This window comes from Lutjanus erythropterus, chromosome 7 (assembly GCF_056507025.1).
Source record: "Lutjanus erythropterus isolate fLutEry1 chromosome 7, fLutEry1.hap2, whole genome shotgun sequence".
In the NCBI taxonomy this organism is placed as follows: domain Eukaryota; kingdom Metazoa; phylum Chordata; class Actinopteri; order Lutjaniformes; family Lutjanidae; genus Lutjanus; species Lutjanus erythropterus.
In genome coordinates, this window is record NC_139323.1 from 29,743,335 (window position 1) to 29,756,440 (window position 13,106).

At 39.4% G+C, this 13,106-nt stretch overlaps 1 protein-coding gene across 2 annotated transcripts in view; it reads left to right on the forward strand.

The window, feature by feature from the left end:
- The window catches only part of agbl4 (AGBL carboxypeptidase 4), a 543,878-nt gene extending 531,774 nt beyond the window's left edge, over positions 1-12,104 (forward strand). For both annotated transcript variants that reach the window (XM_084722272.1, XM_084722271.1), the window contains 2 exons: positions 11,362-11,455; positions 11,639-12,104. In XM_084722272.1, coding sequence (XP_084578398.1) covers positions 11,362-11,455; positions 11,639-11,744 — 200 coding nt within the window. In that variant the 3' untranslated portion in view covers positions 11,745-12,104. The remainder of the gene's footprint in view (positions 1-11,361; positions 11,456-11,638) is intronic.
- The last annotated feature ends 1,002 nt before the right edge of the window (positions 12,105-13,106 follow it).

The following is a 13,106-nucleotide window of genomic DNA, read 5'->3' on the forward strand; positions in this document are numbered from 1 at the left end:
GTCAATGTTTAGCTATGTGCTTTGTTGTTGTCACAGTAATATTTTCACGTGCAGCTCGTTTAACAGCAGGTGTCTCACATTGATGTTGTCGGTTCTTGCCGTATCTTCTGCTTGTGTGTATTTGTTATGGCTGGGTTAAATTTACTTTGGCATGTGTCTTAATTCTTTCTATATCATTCGAGGAGAACAACAATCTTATCTTCTGTCTTGTTTGACTTTCTTTTTCTTTTTGTATTTTCTTTGATCTATATTTTGGAGAAGCTAGATAATACTCATGCTACATCCAAAATTGCATTCTATGCACTACATATCCAAAGTGTGTACCACTGTTTGATATTTTTGTCAAAATAGTATGTATCTTTTCAGATGCACTGTTTAGTGCATACATCACTTCCTGAGAGCCTCCTTGCTGATTGGAGATTCATAACCATAATTGCATAATTGAAACCCTAATTGCATTTAAACTGAAGTGTTACATCACACAGAGCTTCCTTCCTACTGTTTTGCACTGTGGGATATTTATGTTGGCATAAATCTAGCATGCACCTTCTGTACTATTGGTTTCATACTAAGGTTTCAAACATTAAAAATCCTCATGTACTGTTTTAGCGCACTAAATAGCATGTGTGGAATTTCAGACGCAAGCAAGGAGACAACCTAAGAGGCTTTACCCCTAACTCAGCGAAATGTTCTGTTTAAGAGGCTTAAAGGACCAACTTAGTTTTTTAGTCCACAAAATACTGGAAAACAGTGTTGCAGAATTTCCTGAACAATATAAGTGAATGACAACCAGTTTTCAAACGTAAAAAAAACAACTAAATAAATAAAATGCCTCCATACTGTTTGTCTGGGTGTAGTCCAAGTCTCCTAAAGCCTGACATGCCAAGTTAACATGAAAGACGTCATTTACACTATGCCTAAATCTTCACTGTAGATCCTTAGCTTGGATTCACATTCATATGCACAAACACGCCGTCTGAACTGGGTTTGATAGATGTGACAGTTTGTGCACACGTGAAGTGAACAGCATGACTTTGGTTTATGCTAGACACTTAAATTGTTTGAAAGATTCAGCAATGCTCTTTTCCTGTGAACCTCCACCACTGTTTCAAAAACTAAACCCAACCTTCAAACAGCATGAGGGTGAGAAGATAATGTCTGAATTTTCATTTTTGGGTGAACTATCCCTTTAAGTTTGAAACTTGAGGCGGTTTAAGAAACTGGGCACTGGCTGTTATGATGAACAAACAGCACATAACAAATTCCTCTGTGTGTTTTCATTTAAGCTGGTGGCACTGGGTTCAGAGCGAGATAAGAAATGTGGAGCCAGAATTCTGCCTTTGTGTGTGTACAGAGGGGACATTTCTCCTGAAGGTCAAAAATTCAGCCCTTGTGGGAGTACTTGCTTGATCTTTTTTGTTTTCCAGGTGTGTGTATGTGTATGTGAGAGGAGGTGTATGAGGAGGAGGGGCTCCACAGGGTGGGTAGGCAGCACAGGGACCTGGTGTAGAGTGGAGATTGGGGTCAGGCAGGTTGAAGGAGCCGACCATGTCGCTTTATACGCCCCAGCAGTCAGCTCGATGGAGCGTGCAAATCATCAACAGAGACCTTTAGCATCTCGACGCCCCCCCTCCACCTTTCTCACCTGACGCACACACACACACACACACACACACACACACACACACACACACAGGCCTGCACGCTCTCTAAACTAATACATGACAAATGAATAATAACCCGGGCCCCTAACTCTTACCACCCTCCAAACATGCCGTCCTCACCGTCTCATCTCTCCTAACTCTCCTTCTCCACTGCTGTGACTTGTAGCCACCAAAATTGAAATCTTAACCTTTCTCGCCATCAAGACTTTTGTCACAGTTTGAGGTTGGCAAGAAAAAAGTGTAATGCAGCGTGTGTGTCTGTTTTTTGTTTTCTGATCCTCTCCTCTCGTCCTCCTCGCATGTCCTCATCTGTCCTCTAGTCTGTCCTTTTGTCTCATCTCGTCATCCAGAACATAACAACTCATTATATCATTTAGTCAAGCTGAGAATCCTCTTCCCTGAAACAGCAGGGACAACCTCTATCAGGAGTCTGTCTTCTCTTCGTCCTTTAATCATTTAACACCTGTGTGTATGTGTACGTGTGTTTCATATGTCTCTTTTTTATGCTTACATACTGTACATCCAGTCTCTCAGAACTGAAATGAAACATTTTAGCCTGTTATTGTCCTCCAGGTTTGTCTGTTTTCATAGTCCAAAAGCATTCTGGGATGGACCTTCCGGTTCGCACTCTGAAGTTTAAACTGGAAGGTGGATTGGATCAAGGTTGAGAGAATCTGGGACCTCGTTCAAAACTCAGCTTGACACTTTCCATTGTGTGTGTGTGTTCAGTGTGTGTATTATGTGAGCTTTGGGGGCCTACTTACCTCGTAGGTGTGTGTGTGTGTGGTTGTCTTTTATGTTGTGGAGAGACAGTGTTCCCTGTAACTTTGAAGAATTACTGAAAAACTTTAAAAGCTATTCACACTAATGTTTTTCCTGCACTGAGTTGAGCTGTTACTTTTTTCTGTCATAGTACAGACATGAAACTAAGAAAAATTAAAAACTATTAACTTAAGTTCATTCATCTGTCAGTTTATCATTTATAGAGCTCAACAGTGACCGCCTACTTTTTCGATGGCTCCATTTCCAGAAGTGATTTTCCCATTCATCTCCTCCACTTGTGTATCAGAAAATCCTTATATAAAGAGTTTATAAGCCTGGAAGCAAGCCAACCAACTGTGTACATAAGTGTGTACAATTATTGTAAGCGTGGAGGAACTACTCATCCCATAAACCACTGTGAATGATACTGCATCTTCTTAAATTAAATTTTAGTTTGAGTTTATATTGTTAATAACAGTGTTCTAGTTTGTGTTAGCTAATGTTAACTATCTGCTGTTACACTTTAGGATTGTGGGTAGTGTAGTCCTCCTCCATGACATTGCGAATAAACCATGTTTTTCTTAAAAACAAGGCAGATATCACATGGACTTAGGGAGTATATACCATTGTTTCACAATCTCACAGGTCGTTGTAAGTCTACCTTGGATGGTTACAACATTATGACTAATAATTTAAATCCTATAGACAGAATATGAATGGGATTTTCACTTCCAGAACCTCACTGTTGAGCTCTGTTACTGATGATTATTATAAAGTGTTATCCAAGTGTTACACTTCTGAAAATGTGGTCTTATTATCAAAGGTGTTTGCGCAGATAATCCACATCTACCATCAAATGGCTGTGTTATCCAGCAGGACTGTATGTTATTGGCTCAAACTCAAAGATGCGTTGATACATCATGAATCGACAGCTCATGCAACTGGCTTTGACAAGTCCTGAAGGTGCACTCACACACACACAATTACACACTTATATCCCTCATTTTCTAAATGTGTGTGATGTCTGTCTGCCAAGGCAGCAACACCCAGACGTGCACCTCCTCGCCATAACAGTGGGACTCCATGAATACCAGAGCTGCCAGTGGAATACAGTATGCATCAGTGATCCTGACACCCAATGGGCAGGCTGTGAGAAGTATGCAAATGATATAGCTTGGAGGCAAATATGCTTCACTACCACACATCATACACATCATATCACACAGACATGCACAAATGGATAGGTGCACATGCAAGCGAGTGCACACACAGACACACACGTTTATACACAGCTGATTGCACAAATATTGTTGCTATGCTCAGATAAACAGGTGTCCTCACATGAGCTCTCACAAAGATGCACAGATACACACGCACACCTCCAGTTGTGTTGTGGTAGTCTTTGTATGTGGTCATAAAATTGATATTCATGGAAACTCTGAGAAAGTTTAGAAATATGCTGACTAGAAACGACAAAATTGTGCTCACGGCTGAATATTTGCACTTGAATCATTCACTGTTACAGTAATGAAAGAAACTGAGGCGACAGTTGAAACTGAAGAATTTTTCAGTAGTCTCAGTTTAAGTCCAAGCACTGAGATGAACTGAAATCATCAAGTGTGTCAGTACTTCTGTAGAAGCCAGGATTTATGTAGCACTGGTCATTATTTTGATCATTATTATATATAGATATTATATATTATAGATGTTAGCCTCCAGTTCAATAGTTGCTTCACGAGCTTTAGATTGGACTGTAAACAATGACCTGTATATGTGTTCTCTGTCGTCAGATATCCCCTGGCTACACTTTAGTCCCAAAACACTGGCTGTTGCCTCCAGACGTTAAATTGTTGCTGACGATAGCTGATGGATTCAGATTTTTGTTGATGTGTAACCACTGACAGCAGTTCAATTGCAGCTGAGGATGAGATGACTGCAGATGAAATGTTTTGAAATTGCATGGATGTGGGCCAAACTGTAAAATCTTTACTAGTTATAATAACTGTTGTCATTTCAGTGTATTTATCGTCTCTGCTGTCACTGAATTGTAACATTATAAAAGAGAATGCCTTCAGGATTAATAACTTTTCTAAACAAATTGGTTGGCGCAAAGAAACACAATAGTTAGAGCATAAATGTAGCATCCATATTCTGTTTTCAGAGAAGTCATAGATCAGAGGATTCTTGTTGCTGCTAGTACACGTTGTAAGGAAAGAGAAGCCTTTGTTACACTTACTTCAGTTCACTACTCAAGTGTCAGAGCTTGTCTCCTTGGCGGTGACAGTTCTTCCTGTCAGGGATTTAAATCAGCCCTTGTTTGTCCCTTTGGGCAACAGGACGTGAGGTTCTTTGAGTCTGGCGAATCACTATTGGGAACAAAAATGTCCCTTTCTGTATTGCTGTTGTTGACTAGCCTCTTAATTAGCATTGATAATTAGCTCTCAGTGTGTCAGTGTAGTGACAGGACCTGTCAGTGGCCCATATTGATGGCTTGAATGTCCCCTTGCTTGTCTCCTTGTTAACTCCCGTCCGATCTGGACAGCCTTCTCCGCGTGTCTTGTCCATTTTACCACTGGGGGCCTTGTTGTCTGATCGTCACCTTGTCTGTCTGTCTGCCAGGACCAGGCACGAGGGACACGACGGTGAAAACCGCTAAATGCCGTGCTGACAGTAAACAGCTGCAGTAAACAAGTAATGACGTCCCCGTCCCCTTTGTCTCATGCGTCCTGTATCTCATCAGCGCTTAAGCTGGTTTGCCCTTGAGCCATGACAATGACCTGCTATTGATTAGACAAGACCGTTAAGTGTACCAAGATGTTAAAGAATACACCTCACACACCTCAGTGACAGCAAGCAAGATGCTGACAGGCTGCATCCTCTGAGGTGTACACCTCTTTGACCTCTCTGGAGCTGGATAATGATTACACAATGATGATGATAATGCTTTGACATTCAGTTCAGTTGATGATGCAGTATTAATAATATTGTCAGTATTAGTCCGTGTGTTAATTCAGAAGTGGCTGCCTAGATGTGGATTAAAGCAGCTGAAGTGTTTCTGAATATTTCCACTACCACCCACCTCTGTCATCCAAGCTATAGCCCGCCAACGGTTTCCTGGCTCTCACACACACCACTTCCTGCTGCAGCAGCAGCCTCGTTCCAGACCCTACGGTTTCCCCCGGCAACAGGCCAGACAGCAGTCAGGGCATCCTCTGCGTCTCCGACCATTCACCCCACGGATGAAGTTCTCCTTCAGAAGCTGACCGTCCATCACAAGACCTCCTGTAATAGACAGTGAGTCGTGACAAGCCAAGCTGAGAGGCCATCTGCGCACGGTGGGGTCCGGGAGATATTTTTGTCGCTGAGCGTGCCTGGCCAAAGAGCTCAGGACTGGCACCGAGCTCTGCTGATGAAAGAGAACGGAGGAAAACACCAAAAACTTTCCTGAGGTCAGAATGAAGATGTCAATGATACAAGGGGAGTGTGTTTGTTTATATATACAGTAAACAGCGTGTGTGTTTATATCTTTGTGAGTGTGTATCAGCATATTACCTCTTAACAACTACAGCAGCAGTCAATTAATAACTACACTCTAATCATGTGTTATTTTTAGCCATGTGCAGAAATTAATGGTTCTCAGAAGATGAATGCTGATGACTTTGATGATCCCCTGGCTTTTCCTCTAATGCCACCAACAGGTCAAGGTTTTCACTCTAATGTGGCATATTTCATTAACTACTAAATAAATTGCCTCGACATGGACTAGGGATGTCACAGTGAGGAAAGTTTTCCCTCAGGTTAATAAACTTGTGACAACACCGGTGTTACTAATAACACCGGACGCAAGAAAAGATATGTGTAATTATGATGCGACGTTGGAGTGGTCACTTTGATATTAAATCTTAACGAGATATTTAAGATCTTCCTCTAACTTTGATCAAAACAAATGTATACTCTGTTGGTTCATTATTATGTTTCGAGTTGCCACGTCTGTCAAACATCCCCCACACTCTGCAGGCGATTTTTGAGGAGGGATGAATGGGAATGCAATCCCCCTCGTTAGCAAAATGACCAAAATCCATCTACCTTGTTAACGTCCGTCTCCTAGTAGCAGAGACAGTGCAGGGGCAACGGGGCTGTTTAGTTGAATATGTTAGTCTAGTCTGCCTGAGTCATCGATCCTTTATCTGACTGAGGTTTGTGCGTTAGAATATATGGCTCTGACCATGGGTCTGAAATATCAGTAAGCTGACTGTGCTGTGTATTGATAAACCAACGATGGTGTCTGTGGTGCTGAAGTAGCAGACATATTTTTGTAACTGTGCCTTTTTCGCTTAGTCCTGCCCTTCTGTCAGTTTCATCTTGGAGCTTTAACATTCTGTAAACTAGAGGTGGAGGAGGTATTGAAAAGTCCAGAATCAAAAGAGTTCGCTACTCATGGGTGAATAAAATGAAACGTTAATACCCACATTGACTTCAACATCTGTAGCTGACGTCCACAGTTGAGTTGTAAAGTAGCACTAACATTAAATACACGCTGGTTGTAATGTTAGCTCCTTGAGGCTAGCTTGGTTTAGCCAGATTAGCCTTGATTTTGCCAAGTTAGAACCAGCTAACACCTTCATAGTAATGTATTGAAAAACAGAATACGCACTTTTAAGTCTGTATGCACCCCACAACTGTTTGGTAATGCTGGACTCTCTGTACAATCATATCCAGTTGTTAAGCAACCTCATATCAGGCTGAGATTGACCGACAGCGTAACATTTGAAATATGAGTACTACCATCTGCGTACTGCGACTCCGTGCTGCAACTCTGCTGCAGCTGCAGCATGGAGAAGCCAATTTCAGTTTGTAATTATAATATCTGTCTAAGTATTGATAACACGCTGAGATGGTGGGAGTGGCGGGCAAGTAATTTAATCCGTGTATGCCCAAACACTGCAACACCGGTAACATATACACAGTTATGTCCCACACTAAACCAAGATGGTGAAAATGATAAATATTATACCTTCTAAACATCAGCATGCTAGCATGGTTGCAGACTCTTTAGTCTTGTTTAGAACTATTGTGTATTAAAATTTGCATAAAAGCTAGATTCAGAAGGACGTAACCTTAGTTTGTTCACCTGTAGTTTTATCTCGACCTAATCATTATCATCAGCTAGCTGTAATGAGACAGACTGTGAGGCCCATCCACACACACACACACACACACACACACACACACACACACACACACACACACACACACACACACACACACACAGAGAGAGCAAGTCTGGCCTGATGCAGGACTCACAGACAAACAGCCAGATGGGGTGTAAACATAGACTCTGGAGTCGTGTGGAGAGCGTTGCCATCAGCCTGCCGAGTGAAGAATGAAGTCCTGTGCAGACTCCTGAACATCCGCAGGAACACACCCTCAAAGGCCAAGGTGACAGACTCACTGCAGAGGGGCTTGCTTGCATATTTACAGGTCTAACTAACCAGGTATACCCTTGTGTTTGCTTGTGTGTGTGTATGTGTGTTTTGCTTGAAGTATGACAAACTACAAAGCCTTAAGTGTACATGCGCAGACAGCCTGTTCAAACCGAGGATGGATGGTTTACAAGTTAACAGCTTTTGGACAATAGATTTTCACCTTCATAGCAACCAGGATTTATGTAGCACCGGTCATTTTTTGATCAATGCGAGAAATTGGAAAATAGAAATAAAATGACCGAATCTCCATCTTTTTTTTTTTCGTAAATCTTTTTGTATGCTAGTTGTTTCAATCACACAGTTGTGACAAATAGGTAGTCCTGCAGATGACAGGCTGTATCTGAGTATCAACAAGGTAATGACAGGGGAAAGTGACAGATTATGTCTCTGTGTTGTTCCATCATGTTCCAGCCTTGTGAAGAATGGAGGTAGCTAGACATCAATGCCTTGAGATAGAGAAAAAAACCTTTGTGTTTTTGTTGTCTTTGTGTTTTGTGTTGGGATCTATATGAACAGTAGTATGAACATTCTGTATAGAAGGCAGAGATGGGAAGCAACTAAGTTCAAATACCTTGTTACTGTACTTAAATAGATTTTTCAGGTATCTGTATTTTACTTGAGTACTTATTTTTTTTGACAACTTTTTTACATTTACTCACGATATTTTAAAATGAATGTCTGTACTTGTACTTCTTACATCAAGACTGATTTCAACTAAAATGGACAATAACACATAAAACAGATGATTCCTTGGTGTATCCATCAGTGTATATCATCGATGCAAGATGTAAGAAGAGGAAAAACGATGAAACAAGATGAAAATGACATTGCAGTACAAAAACAACATAAGATGAAACTGACATAACAAGGCCAAAATGACAAAACAGTGTAAAAGAGTTAATAAGGTGAAAATGATATGAAAAAATAACAAGACAAAAACAACATAAAAGATGTAACAAGATGAAAACAACATGAAAATTACGTAAAAGATGTAACGAGACAAAATGCGTAAAAAACATCATAAAAGAAGTGATCAAACAAAACAAGCTGAAAATGACATAACGAGACATAAAAGATGTAACAAGGTGAAAACGACATTTTGTGTCAAGACAAAAATGTGACAGAAGACATAAGATGAAAATAATGTGAAAGACAAAAACAATGCAAAAGACAACAAGCTAATAATGTTTTTTTTTTATTTTGAGTACTTTGAGCCTGTACTTTTTCACTTTTACTGCAGTAAAGGAGTTGAATTGGTACTTTTGCTTTTACCAGAGTCTTTTTTTTTACACAAATATCTGTACTCCTACTTGACTAAAGAAGGTGTGTACTTATGCCATCTCGGGTAGAGGGACGGACATGTCTTAGAGGATGGATAGACAGATTGGCAGCTGATATTGATGATGTTTTTCAGTCCGGTCGCCTCAGTGACCAGATGAAATTTACTTCTGTTAGCGACATTGTTCTTATTTATCTGTATTTACTATATCCCTACTCTTGGTGATTGGAAACATCGTTGGCATTCTGTGGTTCTCTAGTTCTTCATTATCTGAACCTGATTGTCATCATTACTTGCTCTGCTAGCCTAATGATCACAAGCTTAGCAACAGCACTCATGTCTGCTCAGCTGTTTTATAAAAGCAGTGTAGTTATTGATATTGTCCCTAATGCGGTGAGGGACAATTGGGCAGGATGATGATATGTGTGCTCACCTCTGAATTTAAATAAGGCCTCAGTGTATAAGTAATTGCTTTTGTGTGATTCATACCAGCATCATGCATTTGGCTGACGTGAGTGAAATGCAGTTGATTTAGCCTCACTTAATTCAGAACGTGGTGTGTTCTACCTCGAGGATTTACACTGCTCATTTCTCTAGTCGCTAGTCCCATAGTTATTTACTGTACCTCAGTGGGTATGTTGCTCATTGCAGAGGGGATATTTTAAGGCTTTTTTCTTTTATAGCACTGCATGTCTACATGTCTAAGTGGCGATTCAGTGGTTTGCATGTGTCATACAAATAGCACATTGCATATATTAAAAATTATGACTGTCTCACATCTTCATTCATTTTTCACCTTCCTTCATCTGTAGTTTGTTGGAAACTTGTGTCTACTTTCAGAATTTCTAGCTTTATCTAATACTGTGAATGTTGGAAGTTAGCTGTCATGAAAGAAAAAATGTTCTGCCCTCTCAGCACCAGAGCACTCTTGTTTTTTCTTTTATTGCTTCCACATGAATCACATCCATAGCCTTTTTTTAAACAACTTTTTATTATAGCAGTAAAACCTCAAGTGGAACTAATAACAATAACAGTGGGTCCATTCCAGCAACTTTTGCAATACAATGAGGATCATGTATAGAAGGGAACCTAGATTTGCACATACGCTTGATTATGCAATCACAGATGTCTGTGTTTGAATTACTATAAAGTACTTTACATATGAACTTTAGAGACTAAACGTCTTCCTAGACAATGGGTAAAGACAGACATAAGCAAGAGTAGGCTATATGACTACAAACTGAAAAAACAAACATTTACAATAACAGAAATCAGTGCATCCCACTGTTGAAGACATTTGCAGTTAAAGCCTGAAGTGACATATAATGTTGTTGTAGCTACTTGGCTATTTCACAACATACATGGTTCATTTATTCATCATTTTACAACACAGGGTTATATAATAAGATGCTCGTAGCCCCGTTTTGCTGCTTGTAAAGCACAAATTATATAAATAGATTAATTGATAAGTTCTAAAAATAAAATATTTTTATGGTGGAGTGCAGTTATAGAGTTGGTATGCACCTACAGCCTTAGGAGAGGCCAGTTTGCAAACCTTACAAATCTGAGGTTCTCCTCTAGACATGACCTTGAATAAGGTCCCTGTAACTTTTAGCTGTATGAGCATTTTTTGGCCACTTAAGAACAACACAGCAAGCTGTAAATACAACATATTATTATATTATTAAGTTCATATTGAGAACATGTTAGCAAATAGTTGCCTGCTTATATATACATCCTTCAAACAGAGCAACATAAGCATTCATTTGAGTCATGTTTCCGGTCATTTGATTAATGTTAAGTCCAATATTTACTGTCCTCTAGCTTTCTATTTCATCTCTACCAACTCCTGGGGGAAGTATCTGGTTCTTTAGCTGCTAAATTGTTGTCTGCCTGCTGTTTGGTGGTTAGCAAGATTTATCAAAGCTTTTTAGCTGCCTGTGAGGAGAGGTAAGAGTAAACCAAACAGTTAAGTCATTGACCATAAAGAACATAAATATTAGCTGAAAGATGCCAACTCATTCTGTTGAAGTGAGACACACTGCAGAGTTAAGTTTCACTCCCTGAAGGGGCCACCATCCATTTTGGGAATGACTGATGTAATAAGTGTTTTGAACAATGTTACCTGAGGCTCATTCAAAGACAATTAGCTTTAACTCCCTGTCATCAGACATGAAATTAGGCAGGAATGTGGCTCGAACCTTCCTGGATTACTACAAACTCAACAACCTCATCAAGGACAACAGACCAACCCACATTCAAAGGTAAAGTTAGGTAAAGTCAGTTTGGTATCATGAATAAATATGACATTAAATCAGTTAAACCAAATGTAATTTCCATGCTGCATACAGTTCATACTCAAGCAAATCAGTGTATTTTTGTTTTGCTGTTTCCTGAACTATATTGTGCCGTCTCAGTCATTCATATTAATATGTTTTCATCTCCAGTTCTGAGGTAAAGTCCCACGCAGCTGACGATAATGGAAAGGACAATGGTGTTGGCAGAGACGCAGCAGACAGAGAGAGGGAGAAGAGCCAGGGTGTCAGGCACTAGACCGACGGACAGACGGATGCAGGCTGAGCATGTATAAAACGCGGAGCACCGTAGCAGGAGGATCCTTCACACTTCATTGCCTTTAGAAGCTCCACATCTCCCTGGCTATAAAGACTTATTTTCACAGATTTGTAACAGTGGGACGAGTGGTACTTGCAGGACTGAAATCAGAACAAGTTTCCTCTTGGGTTATTTGAATATAAACTATAAAATGTGTGTGACTATGAAATGTGAACTGTTGAATGCCAAGGGAAGACACACTGGTTATGCACGTAAATTCCATCTGAGGCCTTCATTCAGCAGCTCCCTTTTTTGGTTTATAAAGCATGTTGTAAATAAATGCATGCCTCCATGCTTCCCTTCTATTACTGACTCATTTTGTGACTTTTTGGATGGTCTCATTATCCCTGTTAGTATTATAATTAGTCAATAGAAACTTAACATGGGACACTACATGCAAGAAATACCTTTTTTATCTGCTCAGTTTTGCGATTTTGGTCTGTTTTTTCAGACTTTCAGACAGAAAACATTCTAAATAGACATTGAGGTGTTTATATTACTTCAATTTCTCTGTTTGCATCCCCTAAATTCACCAAAAGTCAGCATTAGATAATGCCTCATTTGCATAACATGAAATTCAGAAAACTTCTGAAACAAAAAATAATCGTCTTAATGTGAATAATCAAGTGAGGCATTTTCTTTGTGTTATCTGTTTTTTTTACCCAGTGCCCCTGTAGTGTCTTGCAAAACATGTAGAATTTTACCTTGACAGATGTTTACTCGTTATTATCTTTTACCTCATTCTTCAGTCCAGTAGAACCTACATTCAACAAACTTATCGGTTATTTATTTAGGAAAGTTTTACACAGGGTTTTCTTCGTATAGCATTCATAGCCTCATTTTATTCCTAAAAACATAGCAAATGTGGACTTTTTTTTATGGCCATTGATAGTATTGATAGTACTGATTTATGGATTGACAAAGAGAGAGAGAGAGAGATCAGAATTTCCCAAATGTGCACATATTTTAATTCATTTGTATATTTTCATCATAAAATTTCAGAAAATTTGTAATAAAAAGAAATAATTGTCTTAATGGAAGTTTCATGGTGTTATCTATTAGTTTTACTTTTTTTTTTTTTTTCCACCTATAGTGTCTCCCCGAATCATTTCATAGTTTTATATTGGCCTCTCGCAGCAATACTGACATTAATGATTGTTTTAATATAAATGAAACCTACAGGTTTGGCTGTATTTATGGTTTGGACTAAGCACGCACTGTTGTATTATTTAACCGCAGACTTCAGGGCACTTTTAACAAAATTTTTACATGAAATTAAATGTTGAAATGTCAGATGCAACA